Genomic DNA, 15,900 nt, shown 5'->3' with positions numbered 1-15,900 from the left:
AGATACAGAGTGTCGAGGCCCCCGCTGGCTTCACTCCCCTAAGTGGGGCCACCCCCTCCGCCTTGGATCTGATTACGACTGCTTAGGGACTGGTAGCTGGCCTGTCCTCTCCGGGGCCTGGCTTTGGGGCCTGCCCAAGCCCTACCATAGATCAGCTTCCTTTGGACGAGGATCCAGGATGGGAACTTTTTGGGGGTGGGGAGAGGAGGCGGAGCAGAAAGAGGGCAGACCCTCTGTTCTGGGAAGCAGGAACCAACCTTGGATAGATGGAGGAAGCCAGAGTGGGGAGGGAGGAGAGCAAGAGGGTGAGAGGAGACACACGTAGGAGGGAGAGAGTGGCAGTTCTCATGGGAGAAGCAGGCACGTAGCGGGTGAGAGCAGAGACTGGGAAAGGGACAGAGAGAAAGAGAGACAGATGGAGAGAGGGAGAGGGAGAGACATGCCCCGAGTGATGAAGGAGAGAGAGACAGATGGAAAAAAGATGAGAGGGAGGGGTGCAGAGGCACAGAGAGAGTGAGAGCAAAAAGAAGGAGGGTTTGCCAAGTGATAGTCCCCAGCTGTGGGGGACATGGGCATCCCGCCCTCCTTCTTGGGCCTGCGTAGCCACCTGCATAGCTGCCTGGGCCTGGCGCAGGGACCCCAGCCCACACCCCCTGGGGATTTGCCTTCAGCTAGTAGGCCGGTGGAGGTGCCAGGAGCTGGCCATGGAGGGAAAGGAGGTGGTGGCTGGCACTGCCGGGTACAGTGAACAGACATGGGATCAACGGCAGAAACGAACAAATAGGTTAATTTTTAATGCTCGCCTAAATAATTTAACGAGGAAAAAATCAGGCTCCGTCTCAGAGGCCGGTTCCGCCTCGTCAATCAGTAGCTGAAGTTCGAGGAGCCTGGTGTGTGCTGTGTGCGCGCGTGTGTGTGTGTGTGTGTGTCTGTGTGCGGGTGTGTGTGCCTGCGTGTGCTTATGGGAGTGTGGGTATGTGGGAGAGGGAGTGTGTGAATGCCTGCCTGGTGTGCCCGTCTGGGCAGGAGCACATCTCTGCACGGGGAGAGGACATGCTTGGGAGGGGGTAAGTGGGCATGGATGCATGGGCGCGCATGGCTATGTGCTCTGCGTGTTTATGTATGTGCTTGGAGGGCATGGGCGCCTGACTGATTCTGGGCCTTAAGGGCTATCTGGCATGTGTTTCCCGTGTAAGGGTGGGGAGTCTACATGTGACCCCATATGGGCATTACCTGTAATCATGGGACCTGTGGGTCGTCCTCGGTCTTCCGTCAGAGGCCCTCCGCATTCTCAGTGGAGCTGACAGCCCCGAGGACTGTCTTACAGCCGTTTACCATGGGAGCCCTCGGTCCGGCTCCTGGAGCTTGACGATTCCAGAAGCAAATGCCTGCCATCTCCCCCCACCACTCCCACCCCGCAGCTTCAAGCTTCTCGGGGGAAGAGAGCTCTGCCTGCTAGGACAGCCCGGATGTTCAGGGAGAGGAGCTCGAATGCCGAGTTGAGTGTCTGGGAATGGAGAAGCTGCTCCTTTCCTTCTCTGGCTCAAACTCTCTGGGGTGAGGGAAGGGGAACAGAGAGATCTGGGGAGGAGAGAGACTTGTGGGGCTGGCGGCAGTAGGCAGGTGGGCACTGGGCTGAGGGTCGAGGAGAAGGGCGAAGCTGGACTCCAGATTGTACTTGACCAGGTCCAGGAATTAACCTGGGTCAGGGGCAGGCTGGGTAACGGAGAGATGGAGCCCGCGGTTGGGGTACCCGAGGGTCATCGAGGGAAGCTGGGGGACAGGGGAGGGGTCGGTCCTAACTCCAGCCACACCCCAGAGGATGGAGGGGGTGGGGGTCCTGGACCTCCGAGGTGACAGCGCTTTCTACCCCCTCCCCGCACATCATCCATCTCCAAAGATTATATTTAAATATCTCTTTTGTGCAAAGCAGGATCTGGGAATGCCCCTAAGAGCCAGTTACCATGGCAACAACAAATGTCAGGTTCCATGTGGTGAATAATTGTTTCCATGACAACAACTCCTCTACCCAAGGTGCTGGTGAGCTGGAGTGACAGGCCTATCGAGGGAGGCAGAGGAGGAGGAGGAGGGAAGAGGGGGCCAACAGAGATTGGGTGGGGGCAGAGAGAGCCGAGAGGGGAAGGCTTCTTCCCAGAAACCCAGTTCCCATGTGAATCGCACCCGATCCTTAGATGCTCCTTTCCTCCCCCATCAGCGGCTATCTCTCCCCCGTTCCCCTGCACCCCATCCCCCCATGCACGCACGGACGCGTGCACACACACACACACACACACACACACACGCATGCACGCACACACCTCCCCCAACCTCGCCTGCTCTCCCATCTGTCTACTGTAATCCAGGCCTCCCTGCCCATGGGAGATCAGAGCTCTCCACCCCCTGGCTCCCACGAACACCCAGCTGGGCCTAGGGGCCAAGAGCCCCACTTGGGGGCGGGCACATCAGGTCACACGTGGGAAAAAGGCCCTGGCCTGAGGAATTGGTTGCCTCCCCAGTCAACACTGCAGGAAGAGGCAGCTCAGGGTTTCCGTGACCCCTGGGGTGCAGACCTGCACCATGTGGTGGGACAACAGGACCAGAGAGACCCTGCCGGAGCCCTATTCCACAATTCCACCATCAGCGGCAGCCGAACCTTAGCCCTGGGGGAACCTCCCTTCTTGGGTGAAAACTCTTTACCTTTTCCCTCCCTCATGGAGCTGGGTGGGTTGCAAGTCCCCAGCAATCCATGGGAAGTTACTCTGTGAGGCAACAGTGATGGGGTCTCCCATCCACCCACACCCCCATGCACCTTCCTCCCTGCAGTGCAGAGAAATCCTTCCTGACTTTTCCAGCCCCTGCTTATTCTCAAAGCTTCTTAGCTCCTGCTTCCCATGCAAGGCCAGTGTATAAATAGCTTAGGTGTTAGGTGTTCAGAAGCTGATGGACTGAGAGGCAGCTACCTGGGAGCTGTGGGTTGTTCAGGGTGGGGGCGGAGGGTTCCCCTAGTATAAATAGTGCTGGAGTTGGTCTCCTGTAGTGGAGCCAAAGACAGGGTAGCCTGGTGGAAAGGACATGGCGGGGCTGGGTGGCCATCAGGAGGCCCCGGGTTCTGGTTCCAGCACGGCCCACCAGCCTGCTGAGTCACTCTGGGTAAAGTCGCCCGACCTCTCTGTGACTCAATGTCCTCATCCATAAAATGGAGCTAAGGTACTTATTCTCCCTCCCTCTTAGATCAGGAGCCCCGTGTGGGACAGACAGTGAGTCCAATATGCCTGCCTTGTTTCCAGCCACAGCACTTAGCTCAGTGCAGGGCACAGAGTAAGCGCCGAATGAAGACTAGAACCAACTGTGGTGTTTCAGCAGCCCTTGGCACCAACTCTCCCATATTGAACCTACCCTACCTTGGCCCCTCCCACTGACCATGGGCATCTGAACCCCTCACGTGGCCGTGTCCCCTGATCCCTCCATCCTTCAGTGATACTTATTGAGTGCTGACCTTGTGCAGAGCACTGTATTGGGCGCCTGGGAGAGTCTAAAGCAGTGGAGTTGGTGGACACCATCCCTGCCCTCAAGGAGCTTCCGGTCTAGTGGAAGAGCTTACACTTTTGGAGAGCGTGGGGTGGGTAGGGTTTGGGTCTGCAGTGATGGGACCAGGCATCCAGGAGGCTTTCCGGCAGTGGACAGAGCCACCCGGGGTCTGTGCTCCTCCCCCACCTCCACCGCCAGCCCTACAGGCTGCCCCACTCTTGCTCCCAACCCCCCTATCCCGAGTAAGAGTGACCCCCACGTCCTCAAGTCTACATGCCCCAGTTGACCCTAGGAGGGCCCTGAGGGCGAGGCCTAGAGACGTGATTTGAAAAACACATTCTTCCATCCGGTCAGATAGCTCCCGACCTGGGCATCTAGGCTGTGGGGAAAGCCATGGTGCCCTCCTCCCCCCTCCCCCCAACCGGCTGGGGATGTGACCCCTCCAGCCCCCACTACCTGGATCGACATCCCATCGCCGCTCCCCAGGCCCCTCATTCCGTTCCTCAACCGGAAGGCCGGGGTGCTGGCTCAGCCCCCCTCTCCCAAGACTGGACTGTCTCCAGTTGGCCCCAGGTCTCCTCTGGGAGCCCAGGCACGGAGGGGTCAGGATATCTAAAATGACCCTTCTCCTGGTTTTCTTCTGCTGCTTTCTGAGCCCTTCTCTCCCTCTCCTCCCCTCCCCCAGTGGGAGGGGCCAGGCCGTCCTGACAGCCCCTCCTTTCCTGATCTCGTGCTGGTGAGTCAAACTGCAGCAGCCGCAACCGTGCTGGGTGTTTGGGCTGAGCCCCTCCCCACCGCCCCACTCAGGCGGCACGGACGGAAGGGCGGGCGGGCGGACAGACGGCTCCCCCGGTCCTGTCACCCCTGCTCCCCCGCCCCGCCTCCCCCCTCCCCCGGCCCAGGAGGCTACAACTCAGAGCCAGCAAGGGGGATGAGACCTTGCCCTGCCGTCTCTCCTCCCAGCTGGGTACCCTTCCCGTCGCAGCCTCCCTCGCCGTGGTGGAGTCTTCTGGCTCTTTCCTCTGGGCTCCAGTGGCCCATCCTGGGGACCGATGGCTTCCGAAGTCCCCTTTCCATCTGTTGGCGTCCCAGAACTGACACGGCCAGCTGACGGACTTACCGCTCGCCACTCTCCTTCCTGACGCTGAGTGGCTCCTTGTTTGCTTGGGGCCGACCCCGGCCCTCACGGGACCGGCCAACTGGGATTTTCCCAGTCCCCCAGTTGCCTGACATCCATCGGTGGCCTTGGGCTCTCCGGCCATGTCTGGCCCCACCTGCTGGTGCTTGACCTGTAGCCAGGCTCCTCTGGAGAAGTGGCTGAGTTTGCTCCCAGCAGCACCTGGGGCCTCCCTGGCCCGGCTTCTTCCGTGCCATGGTGCCAGGGCATTGCCCATCTTGCTGCCCTTGCTCAAGCCAGGCCTTTGCTGTTCCCCTGGGGTGGCCCGGCCCCACCCCAGTCTGTGCGATGTCCTTCCTTTGGCCAGGATATGGTCTTCACTACCATCCGCCCAAACCTTTGCATCCGAGCCTGAAGCTGTGCCTCACTCCCCGGAAAGCGACGGGTCCATCCCAGCTCCAGGGGTCCCTTCAGCCCCTTTCCCAGTGGGCACCTCTGGGCCAATGCCCTCCCTTCTTATTGACTAAGCAGGGATACAGGGGAGAGAGGGAGCAAGCACTGAGGCTAGGAGGGCCAAGCACTTTGCCCTTCTGTGGGCACATAACCTTCCATGTCTGATGATGATGTTGAGGAGGAGGAGGAGGAGCAGCAGCAGCAGCCGCCCCTGTGCAAGTGACTGCGGCCTGGCATTGCCAGAAGAGCCATCCTCTGCTTCTCCTGAATGAGTGCCCCCCTTGCCCGGGCTCTTGTGTCCTCCAGCCCCTGGGCTCCCCTCACGGAGGCTGTCTGAGGTTTCGCTCACGCAGGATCTGTCTCTCTCTTTGCAGATGGCGCGGCCGATCCAGGTGAAGCCCGCGGACAGTGAGAGCCGTGGAGGTAGTTGTCATCTCTCCTTGTTTCTCCTTGGGCCTTCTGCCCCTGCTCGTCCCCCCGCAAAGCCAGAGTGAGGCTGTTTCCCAGGACCCTTTTGGGTTCTCCCCGCCCCCACACTCTTCTCCCAGGCCCCAGGAGGCCCGCCTCCAACGGGGAGCACAGTTGGGATCCTGTGGGTTGCTCTTCACTAGACTCCTGATTTCCCCCAGTCTTACCCCCCTCAGCCTTCTGGCAGCCTGGCTTCTTCACAGTCTTTTCCCTCTCTGGATGCGCCGGGATTCTGGAGTCGCCTACATGATGGTGCCATCTCAGCCTTCCTCACCTCCCCACCCCCATCCCCATCCACCATTCCCGAGCCCAGCCTCAGCTCTCATTGGGCCCAACCCACCGTGCTCCGTCACCACCAACCCCCAGCCCTCTGCTCTCACACCTCCAGCCTCAGCTTCGTCCTTCCTGATCCCAGGGTCCCGCCCCCACCCCCCAGCCTCACCACCCTACTCAGATGCCACATTCTCCAGGCATTGGGGTGGCGCCCCCCCCCACCCCATTCCCAATCCATATCTCTCCTGGAGAGGTTGGGGCATCCTGGAAATCCCGCCCCCCCCCCCCCCCCCCCCCGAGGTTTGGGGCAAGGCGCACATGCAGGGCATGAGAGCTGTTGCCCCTCTGGCTGGCGGTCTGCCCCTGGGGCCTCTGGCTGCAGTCCAGTGATTGCTGAGGGGCGTTGGTGTCTATGTTGCAGAGGGGAGGGGGAGAGGGGGCTGACTCCCCCAGCCGCACACACAAACGGGAATGAGCACCTAGTGGGCCCTGGACCTGCTGAGGGCCGAGGGATGGCATGGAGTGGGGTGGGGGCGGTAGTCCAGGAGCAAACCTGGGTTCTGAGCAGTCAAAGCTCAGTGGGGCTACACAGTGGTCTCGGAAACCTCCGGTGGCCCTGGCGATGGTACTGGCAGGGGAAACTTAACCCCTTGGAGATACAGGGTGGGGTTGGGCTATCACCCAAGGAATGGCAAGGGTGGCTGTGGCTGGGACAAAGAACAGGGAGCAGGAATGATGTGGCAGGGATGATGGTCTGTCTCTATTGTCGGTTGGACCCTGCTCCTCATCCTCCCTCCCCCTCCCCCCATCTTCCTAGCATTCGGTGGGGGGGCTTCCTCCCCCCTCATCTCTCCTCCTCCTCGCAGTCTTCCCTTCCTATCTGGGCCATGACGGTGCAGGAATGATGAGGAAGCTGGGAGCAGCCTGCAGCTGGGACTTCAGTGGGATTTATTGTCTTGCCAGGGGGAGGGAGAGCGGAGGTGGGGTGGGAGGAGGAGGATGGCGGTGGGCAGGGGTGAGCAGGCTTCTGGGAAGGGAGACACCTCCCCTCATGGCTCGCCAGAGATGAGCCGCTGCCATCCTAAGACAGAATTTGCCCCGGCTACAAATTCAGCTATGGTGTGCCCCCATCCTGCCCCTGCAGTGCCCCCGGCCCCTACTGAATCTGGTTAGAGCAGCCTGGCCAGGCAAAATGCCAGCTTGGGATCTGCCTGCTTTATGCTCCATCAGCCCTGACTAGTAGTATCAGACACCCCTTCCAGCTAGAGGCGTCTATGCATATCCAAAGGCGCAATGCCAAAGGAGACCTGGGCCAGCCACCAGAGCCAGTGGGGTCATTGGGGCGGCTCACCCCTGAGGTGTCTGGGCAGAGCCACACAGCCCTGTGGGTGTTGGAGGGCTTGCCATTCAGGGAAGGCGAGGGGCTTCTTGGGGTTCATTCCTCCCCCAGTTCCGAGAGGAGGAGCCATGGCCCCAGAGGGGACCCCGAAGCGCAGGCTGTGTGGGTCCCCTCATACTGAGTTGACTGCAGGTCTGTTACCATACAGCGGGTGACACTGTAGCAGTGGCAGCATCTCAGCTCTACAGAGGTCTCTGTGTTGGGCCTGACCTTCTTTCTCCCCTTGCTGCCTTCTCCCATTCCCCATCAGGAAGGTGGGCATTGAAGACATGATATGGGAAGATGGGGGTGTTGGATGGTTGTTCCTTTTGGACTCCAGGGCCCTGCATCACATCTCCTACTGTGAAGGAAACTAAAATACTAGTAGTTCCCCCAACCTTTTCCCCTTTCTTCTCTCTTTCTCTTCCTTCCTCTATCCCTCTCTCTCTCCCTGTAGAGGTGGTGACCCAGCTTCTAGATTGCCAAGCCCGGTCCTCTGGTCCTCCAGCTATCAGATGCATTGGGCATTTCATGGAATCTGTCCTGCTGGGCAAGTGGTGTAGGGGAGAGATTGTGTTCCTCTCTGAGGTGCTCTCTGAGTGCTCCCTGGGCAACCAGTGAGACCTGCGCTGTAGGCATTACACTTCTGCAGGAGGGTCTGGGAGTGGGAGTTGGTGGTAGACAGGTTGGAGGGTGAGGCGAAGGGATCCCATCAGAAGAGGGAGTTTGAGCAGGAAGGGGATGGACTTGCCACCACGCTGGGTGGGCAAGGCAGGGAGACAGATGCAGGTGCAGTTTAGGGTGGATCCCAGTGCAGGGTTCCTAGAGGGGGGCCATCCCCAGACCCTCGGAGGAGGAGGAGGAGGAGGCAGTTCTGGTTCCAGCAGCAGCTTTTCTGAGGCACCACCTTGCCCCCCTTACTCCCCTTGGGAGAGGGCACACTAAAAACCTCTCCCATCCAGGAGAGGACCTGAGAGCTGGGAATCCCGGGGCCCTGGCCTCTAAATGGCCTAGGCCTCAGGGCAGCAGTCCCAGCTGGTAGATCGGCCCCCAGGTGCTCTTTGGGCTGAGAAAACCAGGGCTCTGGAGCTGTCCTCATCTTTTTCCCCTGCCCTGTCTCCAATGTGACAGAACCCCTGGCACAAAGCCATCCTAGAGCCCGGTCCCTGGGCTTAATGTGTACCAGGGACCTGCCAGCTCTAACTATTCAGGCTCCTCCTTCCCATCCTTCTCCTCCCCCTCTTCCCCCTTCTCCCCATTCTTCTCCTCCTCTTGCACGCTCCCTTCCTCCCTCCTTCCTCCTGTTCATTCCCTCCCTGTCTCTGAACTGATTGAGCCTCCGCCCTCTAATATTCTCAGTCATTGCTTCATCAGGCAATCTGTTCTCCTTAGCTTCCTCCCCCAGACCACCCCCCCTTGACTGACAGGCTGTTGGAGAATGGGTTTCCATGACAACTCAACTCAACATCCAGGCAAAAGAAGAAGACAATTTTCATGATTGCCGGACAGCATGGGAAATTGCCAATCAGAAAGGGGGTGGAAGATGACTATGGGGCAGAGGGAAGTGGGGCTGGTCGGGATAGTGAGAGCAATACCCGGTTGGGAGCCCAGTCCTAGTGCTGCCTGTGGCCCTGGCGGTGGGCAGGTAGATCCATTGGCATGGCAGCGGGACAGGGAAATCCCTGCTGGATCCCCGAGATCCTGGACTCAGAAGCTGTGGTGGCAGATGTGTGCCCGGGTGCCAGCCAGAAGTCCAGGGGGCAGCTCCTTAGTCCTAGGTCATCATGTTGACTGGCATAAACTGGTCCTTTCCTTGTCTTTTGGGGCCTGAGCAGAAATTCCAAGGGGCCAGGTAGTGACAGAATGACACCAGCATCGGGGTGGTGTCTTAGTGACCCTGGGAGGCCCAGCTGAGCCTCCGGGGAGGTTTGGAGACCTTTCCAACCCAGTGGAGGGGGGTGACATCTGTGCCAGTGAGCCTTGGCCTGCCAGTCCATCTGGTGCCAGTGGGGGTCTGCCTTCCTCAACCCTGACCAAGGAATTAGAGTTGATCAAAGTGTCCCTTCACCTAGCTCCTTGCAGGCTCCCAGGTGCTCGCCACCCCGGCACGGACTTCCAGGCCACGTGTGTGTGGATAGGACCCTGCAGGTCAGCTGAGAGTAGAAGTGTGTCTGGAGGGAAGCATGGGGCCCATGGGCCCTCCTAGGTATCTGTGGTGCACATGCATGCCCAGGGAACCAGTTGAGTGCCTGTGTGCCCACCTGAGGATGAGTCTCTCTGTGCTGTGTATGTGATATTAGGGGCTACGGTTCCGTGGACAGGCCAGCATGTGGGGGACAACAGGGCCCATGTCCATTGGGCCCCCTCTATGCAAGGGTGCAGTGGGGGTGGGGAGGGGCCTCTTCAGTACGGGGTGCCGCCTGACCAGATCTCTATCAGTCCACCCGCGTTTTCCCCGTAAATGCACGCCGGGAGACCTAATGGTTTCCTCACAGGATTGCTTGCCACAGTTGAGGCCTGCCTCTCCGATCCTGCCACTGGCAATCAGGAACCCCCCCCCGCCCCCCCAGCCATCTCCCCGGGGCCCTGCTGTCTCCCGGTATCCCCGTTCCAAGGTGTGGTCCTGGGCCTTGGGCCTTAGCCCACCCTACAGCTGGGGCTGTCTGCCAAGCACTGCCCCGTGGGGAGCTGGGAACAGCCAGGGGAGTACTGTTTGGCTGTTGTTCCCCTTCTGGGACTAAAAAGTGGGGCTCCTTCACAGGCCCAGTAGCCTGCCTGGTTGGGTCTGAGGCTTCCCCTGATGTAGCCACTTGAAACACCACAAGGCCCCAGAACCAACCCGTCTCTATGAGGCTTGGGCTCTGGAGACTGCCAGACCTGTCCACAGGAAGGAATGGCACCTCATTACCCTGGGGAAACTGAGGCCCACAGTGGCGTGGCATCGGCAGGAGGAGCTGGAGGGAATTTGGTGAGCCCAGGCTCCCCCTCCCCCCGCTCAAGCCTTCGGCCTGCCCATTCCTCTCCATTCCTCCTCTGGGGGCTCTCCCCCAGGTAGGGGGCAAGGCTCCCAGGGCGGTTGATGTGGCTGTGTCACCCCCAGGGGACCGGAAGCTGTTTGTGGGTATGCTGAACAAGCAGCAGTCGGAGGAGGACGTGCTGAGACTGTTCCAGCCCTTTGGGGTGATCGACGAGTGCACAGTGCTGAGGGGCCCTGACGGCAACAGCAAAGGTGACTGGCTCAGGGTTGGGGAGAGGGGCTTCCGGAGTGGGCGGTCGGACCAGGTCTCAGCATGGATGCCTGCGTCAGCTGGCTCACCTGCCTCGGCCTGGTCCCTGACCGTTTCATTTGTCTGATGGGGAGGAGGAGAAAGCAGGGGTAACCCGACTCTCTGACCTCCCCTCTCTGCCTCTGCCAGGCTGTGCTTTCGTGAAGTTCTCCTCCCACACAGAAGCCCAAGCTGCCATCCATGCCCTCCATGGCAGCCAGACCATGCCAGTGAGTACTGCCCACCTTGGGTCTTTGCCATGCCCTGCCCTGCCCTGCCCTGCCCATCCTTGTGACCCTCCTGCCGTCCATCCTATCCTGTCTTGGCCCTGGGGGTTGTGGGGGACAGAGGTGGGGTACCTGTGGGGCCTGGTTTGGGGGCTTCTGTGGCTGTGGGAACGTTGGCCTAGCTGCTATGCGCCCCAGGATATGCCCCCGCCCAGCTGCGTCCCAGAAATTGGAGTGGGGGTGGGGGGAACCCAACTACTACACTCCGAGGGATGGAGGGACCAGGCCTGTGGGAGGCCTACGAGTCACCTAGTCGGAGCAAGGGCCTCTCCCAAGCCTGGACCTCTGGCTGTGGGTGCCCTACATGCCCTACTGATCTTCTGTCCTTGTGCTCGGCACGCTGGAGCCGGCCTGCAGGATGGGCACGTGGCTGCCTGCCTGGAGGATAGTACAGAAGTCAGCTGGGAGCACGGCTGGGCTCTGATAATAATAATAATAATGGCATTTATTAAACACTTACTATGTGCAAAGCACTGTTCTAAGGGCTGGGGAGGTTACAGGGTGATCAGGTTGTCCCGGGGGGGCTCACAATCTTAATCCCCATTTTACAGATGAGGTAACTGAGGCACAGAGAAGTTAAGTGACTTGCCCAAAGTCACACAGCTGACAATAATAATAATAATGGCATTTGTTAAGCGCTTACTATGTGCAAAGCACTGTTCTAAGCGCTGGGGGGATACAAGGTGATCAGGTTGTCCCACGCGGGGCTCACAATCTTAATCCCCATTTTACAGGTGAGGGAACTGAGGCTCAGAGAAGTGAAGTGACTTGCCCAAGGTCACACAGCAGGCGTGTGGCGGAGCCGGGATTCAAACCCACTACCTCTGACTCCAAAGCCCGTGCCCTTTCCACTGAGCCATGCTGCTTCCTGATCTGCCAAAATGGCGGGGTCGTATGGGAGTCAGCCTGGATGCCAGTCACTTTGTCCCTCGCCTGCGGGCTGCAGCACTGTGGGTTGTAATCTCAGTTGGACTAATTGTCCTGGTATTTGTTAAGTGCCTACTACTTGCCAAGCACCCTGGTAGATTTGAGGTAATCAGGTCAGAATCAGTCCCGGTGCCCCACCGGGCTGACAGTTTAAGTGAAGGTTAGAGGGATTTTATCCCCATTTTACAGAGGAGGAAACGGGGGCCCAGAGAAGTGAAGTGACCAGCCCAAGGTCTCACAGCAGGCCAGTGGTGGAGCCAGGATGAAAACTCAGGTCTTCTGACTCCCAGGCCTGGGCTCTTTCCACTGGGCTATGCTGTGTTACGTTCTGTGTTCTCTGCCTGACTGATGGTTTTGTTGTGGGTGAGAATTTAGTGTTTGCTTGTTACTGGGCTCTGAGATGATGAGTGGTGTCCGCATGTGTATGTGCGTGCGACACGGGTGGGTGTGCATATGTGCGTGCGACACGGGTGGGTGTGCGTACGTGCGTGCGACACGGTTCCTGTCTGTGTGCGGACCGTGCCGTCGTCCCAGCTCTCTCCTTCCCGGCCCAGCCTCAGCCAGAGCCTGGCTCTGAGCCCCGCAGGGGGACTGGCTCTGATCTCATTAGCTTGTCTGTTCACTCCAGTGTTTACTTAGCACTGTGCTGGGCACACAGGAAGCGCTTAATAAGTATGCCCTAACTTGATCCGACTGACTGTGCCCCCCGGGCCCTCCCCGCAACCCGTTTCTGCTACTCGGATTCTCAGTCTCGTTCTTTCTTCCCCAGGGGGCCTCCTCTAGCCTCGTGGTCAAGTTTGCCGACACTGACAAAGAACGCACCCTACGCCGGATGCAGCAAATGGTGGGCCAGCTGGGTATCTTCACCCCATCCCTCACTCTGCCCTTCAGCCCTTATAGCGCCTACGCTCAGGCGGTGAGTGCCCCGCAGGCCTCGGGCCTGGGCCAAGTCACCCTGGCTCTCTCCGCATCTCTCTGCCCGTGTAGAATGCGATTTGTGGGCACTGAGGGACAGGAGAGCTCATCACAGCAGGCCCAGGAAAAGCCCAAGGGGAAGACGACTCCCAAGAGTCAGGGACCTCACTCGGCCCCCTCGACCACCTCTCTGTGGAGTCTGGTACCCCCTAGTGGTCAGACGGAGCCGTAGCCACCATTCCGGCCAGCACCGGGTCTAGAGACGCCAGGCTGGCCACCCCCTCCAGCCTCTAACCCGCCCATGGTCCCTGGCCCCCACGGATCCTTTTACCCCGAGCCGTTCTCCAAAAGCACTGGCTGGTTCCAGTCTCTTTGAAATCCAGGGGACCCCGGTCTCCAGGTGGGGAAGTTGGGTCGACTTCTGAGTTTTTTAAGTGTTACTGATTTTATTTTTGTTGCTGCTGTTATTATCATCGTCATTATTATCTGCGGTAGTGGTCTTATCCCAAATCGATGGAAGCCGTTTTTTCTCGAAGGCATTTTCACCTCGGTTATTCATTCAATCGTATTTATTGAGCACTTACTGTGTGCAGAGCACTGTACTAAGCGCTTGGGAAGTACAAGTTGGCAACATATAGAGACGGTCCCTACCCAACAATGGACTCACAGTCTAGAAACAACGGGCTCACAGTCTAGAGTATCTCATTGATCTGTGCAACAACCCTTTGAAGCAGGGATTTTTCTCCCCATTTTATAAATGAGGAGTCTTGAGGCCCAGAGAGGTTAAGTGATTTGCCCCAAGTCACAGAGCAGCTCAGACAGCCGGGATGAGAACTTCAGGCACCCGCTTCCCACCACTGCTCTTTCCCACTAGACAGCTTCTCCCTGCCAAATTTGCTCATTTCCCACCTTGTCCTGTCCCCCACCCCCACCCCATGGCTCAGAGGATTGGCCCATCTTGTGATTATTATTATTGTTGGTATTATCGTTATTATTATAATATTTTTAAGCGCTTCCTGTGTGTCAAGCACTGTTGTAAGCGCTGGAGTTAATTAGGTTAGACACAGTCCCTGTCCTGCATGGGGATAACAGTCTAAGTAACTTCTTAGGGCGCCAATCAGAGCACAGGTGCAGCCCCTGCAGCGGCTCCCCCTGTGCTTCCTGGGTAGGACAGAAAGCCCAGACTGTCCAGTGGCTTCCAGACCATCCCCACGCTGGTTCCCTCTGACCAAGCACTCTCTCGCTCCCACCACACCCCAGCTCCTCCTCTTTCCTCGGTCCAAGCAAAGCTCCAGCTGTCCCTCGCCTGGGCTGCTGCTCACACCTTCTGCCTGCCTGGAACCCTTCCCCCCACCCTCCGCTTCACCCAACCTCAGTCGCCCCCCCCCCCCAACCCCCACCATCAGAGCCCTTTGACAAAACCTCCCTGATTAATCCTTCTCCTTCCTGGTCCAGTCACACCTCCCAGCCACGCCCACACTCATGGATGTATCCGTTTCCTCGTTGGTTAGTAGTTTCTCTGCTTTGGTTATCTGTACCTTGCCTGTCTGCCTCCCCGTGAAATTGCAAGCTTCTGGAGGGCAGGGACCATGCATCTTCCATTCCTGTTGGGTGCTCGCCACAGGCCGGGCACAGTGCTGTGCCCGTAGCAGTGGCCCTCTGCCTGAGCTGGGGATGCGCCAATTCTGAAAAATAGGTTGAAACCTCTCTTGCTCCTTTCTAATGCCAGAGTTTGGGGGAGTCGTCAAGCTGGGGGTGGAGTGGGGGGGTGGCAGCTCTGAGGGAATCTCGGGGTGCAGCCTCCACCACTCAGGTGACTCCCATCTGTTTGGCCCCACAGCTAATGCAGCAGCAAACCACAGTGCTGTCCACCTCCCACGGCAGCTACCTGAGCCCGAGCATGGCCTTCTCTCCTTGCCATATCCAGCAGATTGGAGCCGTAAGCCTCAATGGGCTGCCTGCCGCTCCCATCGCCCCGACATCAGGTGAGCATCTGCTGCGGGAAGTTGGACAAGATGACCCATGGAGGGCTCCTCAAGCTCAAGAGATTTCTGACTCCAGGATCTCCTGAGTAAACGGCTCAGCAGTCACACCCTACCTTAGTGGGGATGTGCTCCTAATTCCTAATGCTACCTGGCTCAGTTGCTTAGTACAGTGCTCTGCACATAGTAAGCGCTCAATAAGTACGATTGATTGATGACTGATTGGGCAGAGGGCAAAGGTGGTGAGAGGCAGGCTCCCCTTTCCCTCTTCCCAACGCAAGGCTTCAGGCCCACAGTGACTGGGTCTCTGGCTTTCTTCCTCCCACCTTTGCAGGGATACACTCTCCCCCGCTCTTGGGCACAGCTGCTGTGCCGGGCCTCGTGGCGCCCATCACCAATGGCTTTGCTGGGATGGTGCCATTCCCCAGTGGACACCCCACCCTTGAGACTGTTTATGCCAATGGCCTTGTGCCCTACCCGGGTAAGTAGATGAGGGCTCCAGCGGGGGGAGGTTGAGGGGTGGGGAGGGGTGGGGGGAGGAGGCAGGTGAGGCCGGGGTCAGGGCAGGGACCGGGTTTTTGTGGAGTGACAGCCCCTAAGCACAGACCGGCCAGGCATCCTCCCCAGCCACACCAGCCCGGTGTTTCTCAACGAGGACTTGGTGGAAGCTGGATAGCTGGAGGGGGAGGAGCGTAATAGGGAAAGACAAGCAGAGTCTGGGGGAGAGGAGCCTGGAAAAAGCCCTGGAGGAGAGCCCAGTGGTGAGGGGCAAAGACTGGGGAGAAGAGCAAGGGCTGGGGATTTGGCTTCATTTAGGCACTAATTGAATGACACGCAAGTCGGCTCACACTTTCCACTTGAAGGTTAACTACTCACAACTCGGTTCATCTTCCTCTTGTCTGCCCCCCATCTTCTGCTCTCTGGCCCTCAGCCCAGAACCTTACCGGGCCGGGCTAAGTTCCGGTGCCCAGCCTGGCCGACCTGCCCAACCCGCCTGCCAAACGCAGGGACCCGATCCATCCTGTCCCCCTGCTTCTCAGATTCCTTCTAGCTGGGCCTCATTGGGGCCGAGCCTAACTGGTGGTGGTGGAGGGGTAACGGGTGAGGGGAGGAAGAGGAGGAGGAGAAGGAAGACTAGGTGGTGGCAGGCAGAAAAGGAAGGGGTGTGATGCCTGCCCGTTTGGGATCTGGGATTCCTGTGGGCTCACACGGGCAAGCGCTCCACACGAGGGCTGGTCGCCCTGGCGGAGGAGCAGCAGCTGCCTCCCCATCCTCCAACCAGCAGGTCGGTGCAAGATGCCACCCC

The 15,900-nt window shown here is 59.0% G+C and overlaps 1 protein-coding gene across 6 annotated transcripts in view; it reads left to right on the top strand.

Moving 5' to 3' along the window:
* CELF5 (CUGBP Elav-like family member 5) overlaps positions 1-15,900 on the top strand; it is an 85,435-nt gene that overhangs the window by 66,907 nt on the left and 2,628 nt on the right. For 4 of the 6 annotated variants that reach the window (XM_038772190.1, XM_038772191.1, XM_038772195.1 and 1 more), the window contains 6 exons: positions 5,473-5,524; positions 10,318-10,446; positions 10,634-10,713; positions 12,467-12,613; positions 14,453-14,597; positions 14,929-15,075. In XM_038772190.1, coding sequence (XP_038628118.1) covers positions 5,473-5,524; positions 10,318-10,446; positions 10,634-10,713; positions 12,467-12,613; positions 14,453-14,597; positions 14,929-15,075 — 700 coding nt within the window. The remainder of the gene's footprint in view (positions 1-5,472; positions 5,525-10,317; positions 10,447-10,633; positions 10,714-12,466; positions 12,614-14,452; positions 14,598-14,928; positions 15,076-15,900) is intronic. The other 2 variants (XM_038772193.1, XM_038772194.1) reach the window with 2 other exon arrangements.

This window comes from Tachyglossus aculeatus, chromosome X1 (assembly GCF_015852505.1).
Source record: "Tachyglossus aculeatus isolate mTacAcu1 chromosome X1, mTacAcu1.pri, whole genome shotgun sequence".
Classification (NCBI taxonomy): Eukaryota; Metazoa; Chordata; class Mammalia; order Monotremata; family Tachyglossidae; genus Tachyglossus; species Tachyglossus aculeatus.
This window is presented reverse-complemented; position numbering and strand designations above follow the sequence as displayed.